The 20739-nt window shown below is 41.8% G+C and overlaps 1 protein-coding gene across 7 annotated transcripts in view; it reads right to left on the reverse strand.

The window, feature by feature from the left end:
• Positions 1-10636: 10636 nt before the first annotated feature.
• The window catches only part of LOC128300490 (homeodomain-interacting protein kinase 2), a 62551-nt gene continuing 52448 nt past the window's right edge, over positions 10637-20739 (reverse strand). For 5 of the 7 annotated variants that reach the window (XM_053036561.1, XM_053036562.1, XM_053036559.1 and 2 more), the window contains 6 exons: positions 19380-19480; positions 19078-19287; positions 18558-19004; positions 17878-18480; positions 16581-17797; positions 10637-16515 (listed from right to left, as the gene is read on the reverse strand). In XM_053036561.1, coding sequence (XP_052892521.1) covers positions 15593-16515; positions 16581-17797; positions 17878-18480; positions 18558-19004; positions 19078-19287; positions 19380-19480 — 3501 coding nt within the window. In that variant the 3' untranslated portion in view covers positions 10637-15592. The remainder of the gene's footprint in view (positions 16516-16580; positions 17798-17877; positions 18481-18557; positions 19005-19077; positions 19288-19379; positions 19481-20739) is intronic. The other 2 variants (XM_053036566.1, XM_053036565.1) reach the window with 2 other exon arrangements.

A 20739-nucleotide genomic window follows, 5' to 3' on the forward strand; every position in this document is an offset into this window, starting at 1 on the left:
AAACGAACAAACAAATAAATGATGCAAAACTGAAAATACTAACAGCAATGCAAATTAATTATTGTCTTTCGACTCTTAAATTCGCTATTTTCGTTTCGCAACAAGCAGCATCCGAAAGTATTTTTATTGATAAAACAATATGCAAGTATAATTATTTGGGTGTATATTTAATAAACGTGTTAATTTTGAGTGAAAGCATGTTTTTCAAGCGGTGACACCTGCAGTGTGGAATAAATTTGCCTATCCGTATTTCACCGCATACTATCAAACCCGTGAAGCGATCGCTAGGGTAAACAAGGCGTGGCATAAATTTCCCCATCCGTATTGCATTGCATACCATCAAACCCGCGAGAACGATCGCTAGGGTAAGGAAGGTGGATGAAACGGCATCCTCGCCCAAACTTTCCGTCGGCTGCTGCGAAATTCCATACAAAACCAACCGTTTTCAGATTTGCGACACCAAGAGAGCATCCAAAACAAGAGGTAACATGTATGTCTCGCAGCGTGCCTGTAGCTGAGCCGCTCTCGCGTGTTATCATTGCGCGTGAGAGAGGAGTTTCCCCTACGTTGGATATTTTTGCAGGGTTCTTGGGGTCTTTTTTGACATGTTTGGCGTGATGTTGTTTGGCTCGTTTGGTATCTCATATAAATGACGCGTTCAGCAAGTTATCTTTGGCAGCAAAAACATTTGACGGTCAGCCGAAAGCTCTACCGAACATGTCTACGCATATTTTAGCTTAGCTTAGCTGTTCCCGACCAAAACAACACCGAGTACGGTTTGTGAATACAGACGACACCAACCCTGCATCGCTTTAAGGGGAAAATCCCCTCTCTCATTCGCGCGGTAGTGAGCTCGGCTTAAGCATCGACAGCTGATCTCGCTCACACCATTTGAGCGATCCGATCGCCATGTTTGGCTTTGGGTAGCGTGTATGAGATCTGTATCCACATTTTACTCAGGCGAGTGGAACTGTGTGGTCCTCGGTACGATCGTCTTGTGTGGTTTTGTGTTGCGTGTGTGTGGACAACAAACACGCTTTGCTCCCGCGAGTAGTGTTGTTTGCTGTACGGTACGTTCCCCCTGTGTGGCTATGTGTAGCGTGTGTATGGACGACTGAGATAATATCCACATTTTACTCAGGCGCTTCACGGGTTTGATAGTATGCGATGCAACAGGGATAGGCAAATTTATTCCACACTGCAGGTGTCACCGCTTGAAAAACATGCTTTCACTCAAAATTAACACGTTTATTAAATATACACCCAAATAATTATACTTGCATATTGTTTTATCAATAAAAATACTTTCGGATGCTGCTTGTTGCGAAACGAAAATAGCGAATTTAAGAGTCGAAAGACAATAATTAATTTGCATTGCTGTTAGTATTTTCAGTTTTGCATCATTTATTTGTTTGTTCGTTTTTTTTATTACACTCTTGCCTTTACAACAAAGTAATTTTGTTTTGTGTTTCATGCGTATGTTTGATGAATGTGGTAGTTTTTCGCATTCCTTTCGATTTGTGCTGTAGTGATCAGAGTGTGTTTTGGCATTTACGCTTCCATTTCGACAAAATGCACTTCATTTATCTAACTTGTGATGCTTTGTGACGCTAATTGAGATGCTTTTAAATGTTTGCATGACCGTGCAAGAAAACTTCTACCAACGCAGGTGCTATATTTGTTCGGGAGTTGTATTTTGTTCCTTCTTATGTCAGCGCTTCTTCTTATCTTATGTTACATAAAAAAACGATATTTTTCACAAACTTTGTAATAATTTTATCGCAACAATTCTTGCTCAAACTAAAACCAAAATAAAGCCGCTGTTGATTATCTCAGTTTCTCCATACACACACACACAGGGGGAACGTACCGTAAAGCAAACAGCAAACTACTTGTGTGAGCAAAACGTGGGTGTTGCCCACACACACGCAACACAAAACCACACAAGACGCTTCTTCTTATCTAATGTTATATAAAAACAACGTTATTTTTCACAAACTTTGTATTAAATTTATCGCAACAATTCTTGCTCAAACTAGAACCAAAACAAGGCCGCTGTTGATTATCTCAGTTGTCCATACACACACAGGGGGAACGTACCGTACAGCAAACACCACTACTCGCGGGAGCAAAGCGTGGGTGTTGTCCACACACCCGCTACACAAAACCACACAAGACGATCGTACCGAGAACCACACAGTTCCACTCGCCTGAGTAAAATGTGGATACAGATCTCATACACGCTACCCAAAGTCAAACATGGCGATCGATTCGCTCGAATTGTGTGAGCGAGATCAGCTGTCGATGCTAAAGCCGAGCTCACTACCGCGCGAATGAGAGAGGGGATTTTCCCCTTAAAGCGATGCAGGGTTGGTGTCGTCTGTATTCACAAACCGTACTCGGTGTTGTTTTGGTCGGGAACAGCTAAGCTAAGCTAAAATATGCGTAGACAAGTTCGGTAGAGCTTTCGGCTGACCGTCAAATGTTTTTGCTGCCAAAGATAACTTGCTGAACGAGTCAATTATATGAAATACCAAAACGAGCCAAACAACATCACGCGGAACATATCAAAACAGACCCCAAGAACCCTGCAAAAATATCCAACGTAGGGGAAACTCCTCTCTCACGCGCAATGATAACACGCGAGAGCGGCTCAGCTACAGGCACGCTGCGAGACATACATGTTACCTCTTGTTTTGGATGCTCTCTTGGTGTCGCAAATCTGAAAACGGTTGGTTTTGTATGGAATTTCGCAGCAGCCGACGGAAAGTTTGGGCGAGGATGCCGTTTCATCCACCTTCCTTACCCTAGCGATCGTTCTCGCGGGTTTGATGGTATGCAATGCAATACGGATGGGGAAATTTATGCCACGCCTTGTTTACCCTAGCGATCGCTTCACGGGTTTGATAGTATGCGATGCAACAGGGATAGGCAAATTTATTCCACACTGCAGGTGTCACCACTTGAAAAACATGCTTTCACTCAAAATTAACACGTTTATTAAATATACACCCAAATAATTATACTTACATATTGTTTTATCAATAAAAATACTTTCGGATGCTGCTTGTTGCGAATTTAAGAGTCGAGGAGACAATAATTAATTTGCATTGCTGTTAGTATTTTCAGTTTTGCTTCATTTGTTTGTTTGTTCGTTTTTTTTTATTACACTCTTGCCTTTACAACAAAGTAATTTTGTTTTGTGTTTCATGCGTATGTTTGATGAATGTGGTAGTTATTCGCATTCCTTTCGATTTGTGCTGTAGTGATCAGGGTGTGTTTCGGCATTTACGCTTCCATTTCAACAAAATGCACTTCATTTATCTAACTTGTGATGCTTTGTGATGCTAATTGTGATGCTTTTAAATGTTTGCATGACCGTGCAAGAAAACTTCTACCAACGCAGGCGCTATATTTGTTCGGGAGTTGCTTTTTTGTTTCTTCTTATGTCAACGCTTCTTCTTATCTTATGTTATATGAAAAAAAACGTTATTTTGCACAAACTTTGTGATAATTACATCCCAATCATTCTTGCTCAAACTAAAATCAAAACAAACCCGCTGATGATTCCCTTAGTTGTCCATACACACACATAGGGGGAACGTACCGTACAGCAAACAGCATTACTCGTATGAGCAAAACGTGGCTGTTGTCCACACACACGCAACACAAAACCACACCAGTAGCTTCTTCTTATCTTATGTTATATAAAAACAACGTTATTTTTCACAAACTTTGTAATAATATTATCGCAACAATTCTTGCTCAAACTGGAACCAAAACAAAACCGCTGTTGATTATCTCAGTTGTCCATACACACACAGGGGGAACGTACCATACAGCAAACACCACTACTCGCGGGAGCAAAGCGTGGGTGTTGTCCACACACACGCTACACAAAACCACACAAGACGATCGTACCGAGAACCACACAGCTCCACTCGCCTGAGTAAAATGAGGATACAGATCTCATACACGCTACCCAAAGCCAAACATGGCGATCGAATCGCTCGAATGGTGTGAGCGAGATCAGCTGTCGATGCTTAGGCCGAGCTCACTACCGCGCGAATGAGAGAGGGGATTTTCCCCTTAAAGCGATGCAGGGTTGGCGTCGTCTGTATTCACAAGTTGTACTCGGTGTTGTTTTGTTCGGGAAAAGCTAAGCTAAGCTATAATATGCGTAGACAAGTTCGGTAGAGCTTTCGGCTGACCGTCAAATGTTTTTGCTGCCAAAGATAACTTGCTGAACGAGTCAATTATATGAGATACCAAAACGAGCCAAACAACATCACGCGGAACATGTCAAAAAAGACCCCAAGAACCCTGCAAAAATATCCAACGTAGGGGAAACTCCTCTCTCACGCGCAATGATAACACGCGAGAGCGGCTCAGCTACAGGCACGCTGCAGTGACAACATGTTACCTCTTGTTTTGGATGCTCTCTTGGTGTCGCAAATCTGAAAACGGCCGGTTTTGTATGGAATTTCGCAGCAGCCGACGGAAAGTTTGGGCGAGGATGCCGTTTCATCCACCTTCCTTACCCTAGCGATCGTTCTCGCGGGTTTGATGGTATGCAATGCAATACGGATGGGGAAATTTATGCCACGCCTTGTTTACCCTAGCGATCGCTTCACGGGTTTGATAGTATGCGATGCAACAGGGATAGGCAAATTTATTCCACACTGCAGGTGTCACCGCTTGAAAAACATGTTCTCTTGGTGTCGGAAATCTGAAAACAGCTGATTTGTATGGGATTTCGGATATGCACTGTTTTCATCGACTGGTGGAGATTTAAACGAATGGGCAAGAAACGAAAATATTATGTGTGGAACGATCGACAAGGTGGGGATAGAGTTCTTAAAACAGAATGTTCAAAATTAACCACGTTTATTAAATAATACACCCAAATAATTATACTTACATATTGTTTTATCAATAAAAATACTTTCGGATGCTGCTTGTTGCGAATTTAAGAGTCGAGGAGACAATAATTAATTTGCATTGCTGTTAATATTTTCAGTTTTGCTTCATTTGTTTGTTTGTTTGTTTTTTTTATTACACTCTTGCCTTTCCAACAAAGTAATTTTGTTTTGTGTTTCGTGCGTATGTTTGATGAATATGGTAGTTTTTCGCATTCCTTCCCATTTGTGTTGTAGTGGTCAGGGTGTGTTTCGGCATTTAAGCTTCCATTTCGACAAAATGTACCTCATTTATCCAATTTGTGGTTTTGACTTTTCTTTTCAGATGTTGTTTTGTTATGTAATTGAGATGATTTTAAATATTTGCATGACCGTGCTGTACTTCTATTAACGCAGGCGATTTATTTGTTCGGGAGTTGTTTTTTTTTCTTCCTATGGCAGCGCGTTCCAAAATCAATGCATTTTTGGTTTGTTTGTTTCATGTGTGTGTGTATGTGTGAGTTATTCGTTTGTTGGATTAAGGGTTTTTATCTTTTTTTTTACATTCAAAAATATATCATATATTTACGCATATATACTTCTTTGTCATATATGTAACTACACTTTTCTTATTTGTTTCGTTTTGTGTGTTTTTGTTCACATTACAGTTACAGCTTTACTATGTATATATATAATATATCATTGTGTTCCATTTATAAGTATGTTTATGCATAGTACTTTCATCACCAAATTCTTCCTCTCTTTTTCTTGTCTAATCGGCTTCCTTCCCGTAACTTCTGTCTAATGTTCTAGGTTTTCTCTCCTAGCCCTTGTGGTTTGTTCTACAGCCCTTTACAGCAGAAAACAGGGATGCTCCCTCACAAATGCTGGCGCTGTGTAGTACCTTTGATTTAGTAGCGAAATATTTGTCTCTCATTCCACTCGGAGAAACGCTAATCTAGGCAGGTATTCGGTGCGATTTTTTCATTTATCAAAATTATTCCAACTTCCACTCTCTTTCCTATGTCGCTCTCTTTTTTCCCCTCTATCTCTCTCTCTCTCTCCCTCTCTCTTAGTATGTGTTGTTTTCTTGTGTCCTTCCACTTCGATCCATCGCTTCCCACCTATCTGCATCTGATCACAAACGTGGGCCCTTCAACTAGACAGAGCAGGGTTTTTTTTCCTAAACACAGACACAGAATGTAACACAGTACAGAACAGTACAGCTTTCAGATAAAGTTACAGTATTTGGACAGTTCGTTTTTTTCGTTGGGGACTTTGTTCCTAACATTCATTCTCCAAGAAGATGCCACCAAAACAACAACAGCTTCCCCTGTCTCGGGCACAATGATTCCCCTGCCGAACTGGCCATGGAGATAGAGAGTAAATGGAGTTTAGAGTATGCACACACACATATATGGTTACACAGTTTACACAGATCCTAGGTTTGGTTTTAGTGCTTTGCATGTGTAGCTTCAGCTATAAATCGTTGCCCTTTAGTTTCCATCGACCCTTATTCCATTGTTTGTTCTATTTTACCATTAGTTAAGCTAGTTTCGCATGCGCTACCGGGAGCAGTTTTGCTACACATAGAAAGAGATTGTTTTTCCATAAGTCTCGTAAGTATCGTTATGTGGTGTATGAAAGTGTGAGTGTAAGAACTTTTTAACCGTAAAATGGACACTTTTCACTAGCTGTTATGTACTGTTTTATAGATAAAAATTAAACTAACAATAAAACAAAAAATCGGGATTTACAAAAAAACGTATCCCATTAAACTATGTTTAAAAACAATTGAATAAAAACAAAAAAATGTTATAACTATTACCATTCTCACACCTGTTTCTAAAACGATGTTAGAAAAGGTAGAAACATGATAACGAAAAGCAAACACAAGAACAAATACAAATTATGTGTGCTGATGAGCGTGTACACATGTAACTCTACTTCAAACATTACATTTACAATCACACACAGACAAACGAGTTTTCCACTTTTGCTTTTCTTCTTCTGCGCGATTAGTTCTGCTACTTCTATTGTTTCGCTGATACACAGTTCAGTTTTATACACCTTCTTGTTTTATGTAATTAGTTTTGCTATTGGTTTCTCATCGGTTTGTCCCTACCATCGTTTCGTCTTTTGGTTTGTTTTGTTCTTCGCTTGTACATTAAAATTAATCAGACTTTCCCGTTTTATTTCATTATATACTTCTTTTTTTGCTTAAGTTCCATTTTTACTGTTTTGGTTTTATAATGCGTGTGTGCGTGTTTGCTTTGTTTCTTCTCCTTCTTCTGTTCTTTTCTTCTTGCTTGTTTTGTTTGTGGTTTGTTTTTCGATCTTTTGCAGTTTGTAGTTTTGCGTTTGCTTTTCTCTCTCTCTCTCTCTCCCTGGTGTGATTAAACTAATTGTTATTGTTCATGAAAGTACTTGTTTGTTATTGGTTTACTTATTTATAATACGCTCGCAATGTTGTTTTTCTCTTTCTTTTGTGCGCTCTGATCGTTTATTGTGATTCGCAACTATTTCAAAAAGCTTTGTATAAAACGCTGCTTTATATGTCTACACACGTGTTTTCGCTTGAGAGAGAAAAGAAAAAATGGATATCGAACTGTGTACGGCTTTACGTAATATATATTCATTCAATGAGTAAAAACTTTCTAACTGGTACCTGGTTGGTTCTGCAGATATCTTTACATATTTTTTCCTCTCACCTTGTGCCAATATTGTTCTGCTTCGAATTCGCTAATTCACCACACAACAACACACAGAGCTACACACCTTCACTCCTGTACACAGCTATCCGGTTGCCTCGGATCTTCTAATCGATGGGATGTGAAAAAATTCACTCACTAAGTCGCATCTGCGTGAATGAACAGGGTTTACTCTCGGTGAAAAGAGTAGCAGAAGGAGCAGACTGGAGATGGTTAGCAAATGCGGTTACAAATATGAATTCTGAAGTGTTTGAGAGGATGTTCAACTTGTTCGTTACTGTTTCTGTTACAAAGCGACACTAAGAAAACTTGTAAATTGGCCGTTCAGATTATGTTACGATGCAACACCAGTATGAAGATAAGGTTTCATATAGAAAATGCTACTAAAACATTGTTTTGGACCTTTTCAAGGAGTTATTTTGCTCTTTAGCATTCGTTTGGGTAGAGCGTGGGGAAGTTTCTGTGTTTGGTTGTGCCACGGATCTGTGTCGCTAGGTGCCTTTCAAACGGATATAATTTGTGCGATTTTTCATTCCTTACATACCCTGCATTTCACTCCTACCACTTAATGCTACCACTCTAGCAGCTCGAAGTACCCCCACAACGCACTGCCTCTCAATCGTTAAGGTTATGTTGTATAATTTTTGGTTTATTTTACTTTTTTCATATTCTTTTTTTAGTACAAACGATCATCTAAGCACGCTACCATTTTCTTTGTTATATAAAAGCTTTTGGTTTTTGTTTAATCTTTTCGCCATCAGAGCTTATCAAGTTGTCACACGCTACGCAAATTCGTCTCTCCACAGCGCCGACGACCAGAGAGTCCACAGAGGTTCTGTGGGGGCAGGATGTTTGCAATTGAAACGTGTTTTATGGCAACATTTTGCTGTATCCTCTACTAGCCCAAAAAACGTTTGAAAACTCAAACACACGCCCATCCTGCCTACGCTCCCACCATCTCTCTAGTCGCACTGAGTATTCTTTTTGTTCAAACATGAAATGTATTGTATATAGATAATATGTATAATGGTATATGTATATATCTGCTATATCCACTCTATGTTAATTTTATTATCACAAATATGTATTTCGGTTTGATGCGTTCATTGTTCTCCTTCCCTTCAATCTTGCCTTTTTGTCCCATGTTCTAGTCATCTAGTCGTACAAGGGATTAGAGTGAGATTATTATCAATTTGTTGTCCGATTTCCGGAACTACACGGGAACGATCACTCGATAATAGGTATCAAACTAGAGACTGTGTTGGAGAAAGCCAGAAATGGAGACAAGGAAATGCAAAAAATGTACGATTTATGATTACTGCTACAGACAATAGGTCTTTTTTGTGAGTGTCTTTACTGGCGCTTTTTAGATGGAGACGCGTCAAGTGCTCAACCTATAGCAATATTGTTAAATGACGTTAATTCATAAATCATAAATAGCCTCCAAAGTGTAACGTAAATTTATAAGAATAGTAAAATCTGATTTTGAACAAACTGAATCAAAAAGAACTCACAGGGAGTTCGCGATGGAGTAGTAATATTGCAAGGACCTTTAGTAACAAGCCTATCGTCTGTAAAAAGCCTTACATGCGTTGGACATATCATGATACTGACCATGTGATTTTGGATTAAAACGAACAACTACGTCTGTCTGTTCTACTATAATCTGTTTTATAAGCCTTAGACCCATTAGACACACGCGCGCTTTAGTAAAAAACACCATCCTGTTTTTGGAACGACAAATAGACGAGTAGAAAGTACAAATGTTATTACATATCACCTCTTCCACTCCCACATAACTCATGCGCTACGGTTGAGTGTGCGGTGTGTGTGTGTTTGCGGTTACTAGTTGTTTGTGTTTTAACGCTTATCACGGAACTAACATGCAAGGTGTGCATACCAGGCGTATGCAGAAAAAACGGAGGGAACCATTTAGATAGAGAGCATGAGAAAATACGGTTAAAATTCTTGATCCACACGTTCGCATTATTTCGCATCCCTACGATGTCTTTCGCTAGCCGCACTAACTATGCATGTGTTCTCACATCTAACACCCTATAAAGTGTTGTAAATCGAATATTGGTATTGGTTTTTCATACTAATATCATGTTTTAAAACGTGCTATTTTATCTGCAGCAGGCTCTCTTCCTCTACCTCATTACACTGTCAAATAGTTAAGTACACTCAGTACGATTTCGAAGAAGATGCAAAAGAGCCACAAGAAATGTCTATATTAATTCTGTCCTGCTACTCCACAATAATGTGAGTTTGTGTGTTTTAATTAGTTTTTCCTCTACTTTATCAACGTTATATCCACCTTAATTGTCCCTTCTTTTCTAACACTGTGTTGCGCCATTAAAAATACAAACAGTTTGAACATGAAGATAATTTACGCAGCGTATCCCCAGCTAATCCATTATTTTTTTAGCCCCTTCCTAGTACAAGTCTTTTCGGTGTCTCGCATTCCTAATCTACTTGCGACAAAAACGATCCCTTACGCAGCAAAAGGTAGCATAGTTTGGTTGTTTTACTTTTGGTTTGTTTTCAACAATAAAAAACTAACGCTAACAAGTATTTCGATTATATACACAATAAGTACATCAATTTTTGATCACTTCAATAGTCGCTAGTACATCCGGCATCATGGTATGTTTCTATTGCGAACTGTAGAACGCATTGAAGTTGCTGTCAAATGCTTTAATGAAATTGAATCGATTATTCACGTTCTTCGTTCGTTTTATGTGGGTCTCTTCTATTACATCTCGACGACTGCGTAATTCGAAAATAAATCTCACAAAGTAAAGAACTTAAGTATCGTAATAACGGAAAGAACCTGAAAATAAAGGAAAAAATGAAAATTAGAAAACATATCAAACAATACCCACTACCTTAGAGAACAACTTCGGACATCGATAGTTCCGATATCGTTCGAGTGCTTCGAAAAACTAAAACGAAACGATATCGTTACAAAATCATTTAAAAGAACTAAATTACAAAACATTAACATAACGACGCGTGCATTTACGTTTTGCAATGATTTTTTCACTTTTTTCGTTTGACTTTATTCTTCTGCATCGGGGCAGATTTTTTGTTGTTTTGCTTTTTTGCGTTTCGTTACCATAAACTTTTATATGCATATATATATATATATATAAACGTGTAGTTTGTTATACATTATACCATTACATTATTTTTTGTTTTGTGTGTGTGGTTTTTAGTATCTGTATGTTACTCCCCATTGAAAAAAGTTACTCCGCTCTAAGTGATAGTAGTAGGTTTCTAGGCTCTTCTTCTTCACAAATGGTTTAAAATTATCTTGTTCGACTGTTACACATATGCGCGTATTTGCTTCCATATGTTGTATGTATCGAGGGCATAGAAAAACCGATAGCTTTTATATCAAATCGTATTGATTATTTCCATTTCTTGTAGTGTCATATTATTTCCATATAAGGCAATATGTTACTTATACATCGTACAAAAATGTGTTCAAATATACCACAAATAAAGAAAAACAAACTGACAACCGTAAAATATTTGTATCCGAACAATCCAAAGAGCAACTCGACTTGACGAAGTGCCACCGCTTGAGCTCGGTTAGACCAGTGTATTATACGATCATGTTGGGTTGATAATAGATGGAGCAGCAGTGCACATTTCCTGCACAATTCCCAAAATTAATTCCCCCAATTCAGTTTGGGGGCTTTTGTATTTAAATCGTGTCCCTGTGTTTACGATACAATTATTAATCGGTATGGCTAGTGTGCAATATTTTGAAAAGCAATGTTTCATAAATTGTAAGACCAGTTTGCAAACTGATTTATATATGTGTTTGTGTGTATATATAACGACCCATTAGGTGGGCAACAGTACAAAACACGAATTACTGAAAATGAACCATTAATTCCGTTCGTTTTGTTTTTGTCCTACGCGTCTCGAGCATCGAACTTTTTTTAAATATTGGCGGTTGGTGTTTTGTTCTACAGTGTTTTCCTAGTTTTGTTTTTATTGTTATAATCCCGTATCAGGTATATCATCTGCTGCTGCTTTTTTCATATAAACGTAGTATTTGTGTAGACAAGATAAGCACAAAAGTAAGGAATAAAACAAACAGCGTTTAAAATAGTTACATATACAATATCAAACATTTTTCCCATGACCATACACGATTGGTTGTTGGTTACTACACCGCGTACTACCGATTTAATCTCGTGAATATTATATGAATAGTTACGAATACTGCTGCCCAAAACAGCTAACACTAATAAAGTTAATAAAAAAGCATTGAAACTTTAAACGAGACAGACCCCTGTAAAGGGCGACTTCGAACGAAAAGGAAACTGTACAAAGGTTAACCGATTTTAGCCGATCGTTAAATGGGAACGCATTTTTCAAAAAAGACAATCCCTTTACCATTACGTGTCGAGAAACTATTCCTATACCAGGAGAGTTCGAATCCACTCAAGGTAAAGTGATGCCGCCTGTCGTTGAATCTTCTTGCGGGCACATCAACGCCAACCTAGACATCTCAGTCTGGGGCCTAACACGTCACTTTTGTGCGCGTTTAACCTAGCGTCCCGTTGTTGTTGTTCACCCAAGCTAAGTAGAATTTTGGAAGCGTCTCCCAATATTAAGAACCATACATCTAACACTTTGAAATACACGTAACACGTAGTACATGAGAAGAAGAATATACGATAAAAACCTTAAACACAATATGCTAACGAAGTATGTAATAGCCAGTCTCTCTATAAATTGATTAGTTTGTTTGTTTGTGAGTTTCTTAGTTGAGTAATTAAAAAAAACGAAAACAAAATAAAACATGTAAAACCTCTCCGCGTGGCCCTACGCCTCTAATAAGATACCTTTTCCACGGTGCATTTTAGTTACGTTAAGCGCTATGATAGATCTATACAATATAAGGAAAACATAAACTATTACAGTCTGCTTACAACAGTGTGTGTTTTGTTTAATTTCATGAACCATTAAATTCTATCATGCAATAAGCTAATATATTCAATATTTTCGGTGCTGGCCAATTGTAGAATCATAGTGGGGCAAAGTCACGCAGAAACCTATATTAGAGATCTTACATTCATGTTGTGGATCGACCGATGCACAGATCGCGATTAGATATCCTGAACAGTACACTTGTATTGCATCGTGTAATACACATTTATGCATTACTTACTTTATCAACTAGCATTCGCTACCATAATTAAATGAAAAAGCATATCCGTTTGCCGATAGCATCCACAAATGCATGTTATGGGATTTATCCATTACCAAATCAGTGATCGAGTTAGCTAGGACACTCATTCAACATAGGGGCGCACTATATGTAGTGATGCTTTATGTTAATGCGATAACCTGTCCCACTCGATTCAAGTGCAGAATGAGAAAGTCGAAAATAAAATAACTTTCATATTGCGCCAACCAGGCAACCCAGGCGATCCTTGGTATCAACGTATAGTATTATTCCATCGAATAGCATTCACCGGGGTGCAGCCAACATTTATGAATTTTTTTGCAATAGGATTTCACTGTTAACACAAAGCTAACTTATAATTAACGCTTCTTTAGATTCTACACCAACCATCGCCACTGTAGTTACACTTAATATAGTTTTAATTGTTTTGCTTTGTTCCATATGTAAGGCAATTGGCTGTATTGATTTGTTATCGATCAAACATCTGCGGATGATCCCACATATTCACACATCTTAAAATAGATTGTTAATTAATTAATGCAGGACGTTCAACTAAACATGACCTTCGAAAGAAGCAATTATACGTAGCTTCGTTTAATTTTCATATTTTGAATTATTCATTCTTTGTGGGTGTTTGCGTATGTTTTTGTAAAGCTTTTCTTCCACTAACGACGAAAATCTTTACTGGCAATGTGAATTAGCAGCAACTGCTCGATATATAGCAGCGTTCATTTTCAATTCGAACTCAAACCCGGCTGAATCCAACAGAACAGTTCCCACAGCTCTGAGCTAGGCACACAAAGATAATTAAAAAGTGTCTCTCTGTACGCACTAGTTGAGCCAAATCGTTCAACACAATTCATATCATATAAAGCTGGTCTCCAAACTCAAACGCACTCGCCTACGGAAAAAACACATTTATGACAATTAATAACCCGAACTTAATGCTTCAAAACATTAAAAAGATAAACAAGAATCACAAAACACAAATTTACGATTAAGCTACTACCATCTTCTAAACATCTTCCGTTGCTACCATCTGATTTTCCCCTTTTTGTTTCAATTACTTAAATGCGAATTATTACTTTGCGCCAGCCCTGTTTTTGTAGAGCTTCTAAAGAACATTTATACAAAGAATACGCGCGTGTAGTAATTACCGCAACGCAAGCGACGAACGGTTAACGTTTGTTGCTATTTTATAATTGTTCAACAGGTACCAACCATTATTTTAACGTGTGGCACTACTACTATGCCCAGGTATGCCTGCTACTTTTACGCTTCTTTCATTCAGTGCTACATTTACTCCAGTTATGCGTATGGCGAATGTAAACAGGGTTCAAACGAAAAGAAGATTTGACGTTAAACTATAAAGCAACACAATGATTTTCCAGTATTCACTCACAAACGCACTTGATGCATTCACGCCCAATTTCATTTTTACACATATTACTGAATGATAACCGTGACGGAAAACTACGCAGTTCTACCCAAACGCAATCTTCTTATACGAAGTTTCTAGCCATATAGATACACCATCTTCTTACTTGGCTCATACATTCCATTCAGTCGTTTAACCACAATGCTACACTTGTTTTCCCTTTTTCCATACTAAAATAAAGCTGTACAATTACATGATTGAACTAAAGCCGTACGTAGATAAGATATTTTCGAACTAATTGTAAAACAATATTTTGAAAAAAAAAAATCCTAAACCCATTATCCCTTTCAGTTCTTACTAGGTGAAACACTGAAACATTAATGAACATTAACCTAATTCTATTCCTCCTTATCCTTTTACGGTTTCTGTACACTCATTATCAATGAATTCAAATCTCTATCCCGCTCGGATCACCATGCCTTGGATCTTGCACAAATGTTGTTAATTGTTAAACAGCTGCCAAGTTTTCTAAAAATGAATTACCATCTTCATCAAACCTCAAAATACATAGAAAATGACTATATGTGGTGCATGGACAGTTATAATACTACTCAGCAAGAAACGTAGTACACACCTTGTTAAAGTTCACTATCAGACAGATAGACACACACATACATATTTCAATCTATTCTCTAGTACATCTTGAACAACTTCCCTTTTTCCTTTCGTAGATAGATAGACTATTGCCAAGGTTTGGAAATAAAAGATTTTCGAATAAGAAAACTATCCCAACACAGCTGGAACAGGAGCAATGTGCAAATTCATTCAATCAACTATTATAAAGAATAGAAGACTGAATATGACAAGCGAAGAAATGGATGAAAAAATTACTATAAACACAAATCCACTACGTAATCTCTACTAAAGCATCATACATAGATGTGTATGAACGTATTCAAATAATTGGCGTGTAAAACATTACTAAAACACTAAACAAGAACTGCACACCATAAACGCAAAGGTGTAGTAGCAATACCCATTCTAAACACATAATATTAATTCCAATCAATTTCCAACACCGAGAAATAACACACGATGTTAAGACGGTATGCGACGCTATGCACGAAAGAAAACATTAAGCGAAACGAGAAACAAAAAATGAACTCTTCTAACGAAAAATAAGCCCTTATAGAGCTCAACGCAGATACTCCTGGCGACAGTGCTGTTCTGTATCCTACATTCTTCCAATATATAGACGATGTGGAGAGATTATGTTGCCCAGCGAACCAGCAAAGAGACGTTGACAACATTGCATCTTCACATTTCATTAGAATAACCAGGAGCCATTCAGCTGTTGAAGAGCGTGCGGGCGTACACAGCCTGAAGTAGCTGGATTTTACTCGCCGAACCAGGCGTAGTGGTGCTTGTTGGCGATCTGAGCCGGACTCAGTGGCCCAAACTGGCCGTACTGGGCGGTCGGAAACTGAATGTGCGCTGGCAGCGGATGCGTGGGCAGAACCTGCAACGGAAAAGACGGGAATCGCTCAGTGCTTGTCGTGCTGTCCTTGGACGCGTACGGCGAGCTATTGCTAAGCGGTGTGTTCCGCACCTGCCGGCTGGAGGCATTGTGTGCTGGCGGTGGCACCACTCGATTGTACGCCGTCTGGTACGGTGCCGCCTGGGACACGAATACCGCCGATCGACGGTACATGTCTCCCTGGGCGTAGATATCTGGTTGCTGTTGCGCCTGGTGCTGATGTTGCTGCAGGATTGCTCCGGGCGAGCTGCCTAGTGGAGTGTTAGCGCTTGGCTGATGCTGACGGTAGACGGCAGCCGTTGGTGGGCCCCACGAAGTTGCCCCGGTTGGTGTGCTCTTGGCGTGAGCATGGGGTGGCGGAGCATGACCAATCGCGCCACCGCTACAACCTCCACTGCCGCCCTGGTGTTGCTGCTGGATGGCAGCAGCGGCTGCTGCAGCAGCTGCAGCCGTTGCTGCTGCCATCGAGGATGATGATGATGCCGAGGACGATGGGATATAGGACGAAGATTCGCGCTTGTGTCCACCACCATTTCCATAATGCGAAGAGGAGGACGATGATCCCATCGTGGGTGGTGCCCACGAGGAACGTTTGTCGATCTGCTGCTGTTGCGAAGGATACTCGTACGCAACAAATTCACTCGGTTCTTGCTTCGGGACGTGCAGCGGCTGTTGTCCACCACTGCTGCTACCGGACGAAGGCAGTAGCAAACATTCGTTCTGCGCCATCGCCAGTAGACGTTTCTTTTGCGATTGTCCTGCATGCTGTTCGTATTTAATCGCTGTACAAAGGGAGAACAAATCGTTAGAAAATGGTGCTTCTTCTCGAAAGGGTCGGTTAACTTACGAGGATGCTTTGGACTACGACGTTCTCCTTCACCATCGCTGTCACCGACCGTAACACACGCTGTGGCGGACGATGAAACGGCAGTAGATTTCCGTTGTCGACCACTGCTCGACCCAGCGCTGCACGATACACCGTTTCCGCTACTGCTGCTGCCACCGCTAATAACGCTCATGTGCTGCTGCTGTGGCTGATACGGTTGGTACGATTGCTGCTGGTGTCCACCCGATCCACCATTGAGCTGATTTGTCGAGGACGCGTTGTGGGCAACGTTCGATGAGGAAGAGGACGTTTTAATACCGCCACTGCAACCGTTTCCACCGCCCCGACACGATGACGACGATGACGACGACGGATGTGTACCACGCGTACATGTCTGATTCGAGGTCGTGTGCGAGCTCTTCGAAGACGAGCTGGTGCTATGTTTCACCTCCGGCAATTCGTCCTCGCTGTCTGAGATCGTAATCACAGCCGTCGGTGACGGTGTGTCGTGAATCGTGATGGTCTGCTGCTTGCTGCTGCCACTGTAGCTTGCGCTTCCACCATGCCCATGGTGACCACCGTGATGTCCACTGTGGTGTCCGTGGCTATGGCCGTGATGGATGTGTCCACTACTACCGTGATGATGATGACCACTACCGCTGTGGTGGATATTTCCACCGCCGCCCATCACTACTGACGAGCCACCGCTACCGCTACCGCCATATGACGAGGTGGACGAAGAAGAGTGATGTAGGTTACCCGCACCACCACTGCCTCCGCCACTGATCGGTCCCGATGAATCGACCTGCTGATAGTGTTGCTGCTGATGATGGTGACTGTGGTGACCACCACTGCCACCACTTCCACTCGCTAGCTGCGGTGGCTGCTGTTGCGAATGGTGATGGTGATGGTGATGCTGCGGTGCCGGTACTTGGGCCTGTGCCTGCTGGACGGGCGGCGCTTGCATCTGCTGACTGCTACTAGTGCTGGCGACCTGCGATGGCTGCTGCTGTTGCTGCTGGTAGAACGAGGACGTCGATGAGGAGGATGAGGCGACCGCGCTGCTAGTTCCGGCTCCAGTACCACTGCTCGTACCGTTGTCATGATACTGCGGACACATGTGGCTCCGGTTGTACCGCTGGTGAGGTGGAGTGTTCTCCTTGACACGTTTTTTGACCGGCGACAATTGGTTGTTTTCCTTCTTGTCGTGCCGGGAAACGCTGGAATATTTACGAACACTAAACAATATCACAAAAACCCTCTAAATGTATGTTCCGAAAGGCGGATCCGAAGATCCACCCTTCTAGGAGATACTTACACCAGATGATGCACCGGTGACTCCTTCTTCGGCTCGTGATGGTTCGTCTGGATGTTGATGTGCGGGTTCTGGTAGAGTCCTTCGAGCTTCAAGAACGGTGCCGAATCAACGATCAGCGAATGTGCTGGACCGGGTTGCTGCGACCAGGACGGTACGATGGCGACCTGCCGGCCCGACTGTGGCCATGCGACGTTCGGCTGTACGGCGTTCGTGAGCAACATCCGTTGACCGGACGATGGTTCCACCATCGACACCGGTACGGGCACGTTCACGTACTGCTGCGGGGGTACCTGTAACGGTGGTTGCATCGACGTACCACCAACGACCACGTGCTTGGTCGGGCTAGGCATCGTCTGGTAGCCCGGTGGACAAAGAATGCTCGATACCAACTGATGTGGGAACGCATCTGGCCGTGCATTACTATACTGACGACCCACATTTCGACCACCGTAGATCTGGTACAGATGGTTGTCGTATGTTGGTGCACGCTCGCGCACAATCCGCTGCACCTGATTGTTGAACGTGATCGTCATGTTCTCGGTCGTATTGGGCACAAAGTTCGTCACTAACGTGGCCGTCGTTGGTTGCACACTCAGGTTATAGCTGTAATCGTACAAACACAATATTCCATCAATTGTTTCTCCAACATCAACAACCAAATCTTCCTACTTAACACTTACGTGTGAATCATCGAGTCCGTACGGCGACAAACTTCCATCATCTGCACCGAAGCCTTCACATTGTTGCAGTGCGCATAATCGACCAGATGCGCCAATGTCGCAAACGAATGGTTCAAAGCCTCCCCTGGAGTAATGCGGCGTTCTTGATCAATCGTAAGCATCCGCTTCAACAGATCGATAAACTCCCGACGATCGGTCTTTTCAGCCAACAGCTGTCCGCCTTCGATATCGGTCGGTACATTCACCTGCCCGATATCGTCCAAACAGTTGAAGATGTACTTGCGTGCCTCCTTGCTCTTGTTGTTCGTCTCCGCCTCGTGCTCTTCGGGTGTTTTCAACCGCCAGAAAGGATAAGTCGAGTCGACATCGCGGTAGAAGAACTTTGCCGTCTTGCTGGCACTATTCAGCATGTGTTCAGTCGGTAGACCCTGTGTCTGCGATATGTACCTGTGAGAATAAAATGGGATTCATTACTGCAGTGAAAAACAACACCCTTCAATACACACTCAGCCTCACATACCTGATTTGATCATACTCAGATGATCCGGGATACAAGGGCCAACCCAGGAACAGTTCCGCCACCACACAGCCGAGCGACCACATGTCGATCGCCTCGCAGAACGGCAACCCGAGGATGATTTCCGGTGCGCGATAGTAACGCGACTGCAGGTACGTATTGCACACCGTTTTGCTGACGTGCGACGCCGACCCAAAATCGATCACCTTCACGCTGGGGGATTGGTAAGAACCGTAAAACATCAATCGATAAGTGTATTAAATTTCCACCCAAAACCAGGCACGGCAAACGTTCCGTCCACTTACCGGTACGGTTGTCGGTTCGGATCCACCAGCATGATGTTCTCCGGCTTCAAGTCAGCATGGATCAAGCCCAACTGCTTCAGCTTCAACAGGGCCGTCAGAACCTGATTGGAATCGAGGGAAAGCAAATCGAAAACATGTTTATTGATAATATTTTTATTATATTGTGCAGTAATTATATTACATAAAACAAACTCCTTTGTCGGGTCACCCGTATCTGACTCATAACCGGAGCATTCTTCCCAAATATGATATCATTCGCGAACGCGGTTGAATCTCAGAAAAGCCAATTTGCCCCTTTCGGTGGAGATTAAGTATGGTGCCAAAAAAATTGGACGAACCATACTCGGACGGTTTATGAGTGTTTTAAAATTTTACAACCCATCTTTTATTAGCCATTCCCCTTTTTCGCTGCTAGCGGCAGTAGAATCAGCAGGCAGTGGCCGTTCACAGCGTGCACAGCACAACAATGACCCACGCGAACAAAACACAACCGATGCGATGCTATTGCCGGGACCTTGGAACACACACACGCACACACTCCATGAGACGCCAAAGGGTCTGCCGATTGGTCTAGCTTAGTCGGAGCCAACACTGGGGTTGGTCCCGTTGGTTTGATGACTCCAGCATCCTAATCGCATTTCTTTCCCCTTTCGCTCTTACCACCAGCTCGAAAAAGTTGCAAACTTTCCACATCATGCATGCACAGACGGCGGACGGATGACTTCGGCTTGCATATTCTCGTGCTGCACACAGCGGAAGCCAAATGTACCGCGCAATGTGCTTGTTCCAGGGTAACTGCTGAGTACAATATGAGTTAGCAACCGGCAGTTTTGCGAACCCCAGTGCGTTGCCTTCGTAACGCAATTGGTTTTATGGTGATGCCGAGAGAAGCCAAGACAAAGATCTACAATATCCGATAGCGAGGGTTATTAGGGGGGAGGACAGACTGCACGATACGGCGGTGGTCCGCCCTTAAAAGCATTATTGGCAAACCGTCAAACTTCCCAATCGCGCTCGTTTGCGAATGCAAACGATCGAAAAGTTCCAACAGCCGGGATTAGATTAAGTATTCATGTTGCTAAAACTATGGGCTCTTGCTTCACATTTTGCTGAACCGATAGCACACACCCTGGGCATCATCCCTGCAGATATCCCTTCCAACCCTTCCATTAGGCACACCGATACGCATCGTCGATGAACACCCAGCTGGGCCGTATTCAGGGGCGTAATGAGAGCGCGGCACACAGAAAACAAAAGTTTCATCTACTAATTTATGCAATTTACGGTATTCAAATGATACCGTCCCCCGCTTGCCTGCCTGCGCACTCGGGTAAAGTATACCGAGCTCACTTTTTCCATT

Source organism: Anopheles moucheti, chromosome 3, assembly GCF_943734755.1.
Source record: "Anopheles moucheti chromosome 3, idAnoMoucSN_F20_07, whole genome shotgun sequence".
Classification (NCBI taxonomy): domain Eukaryota; kingdom Metazoa; phylum Arthropoda; class Insecta; order Diptera; family Culicidae; genus Anopheles; species Anopheles moucheti.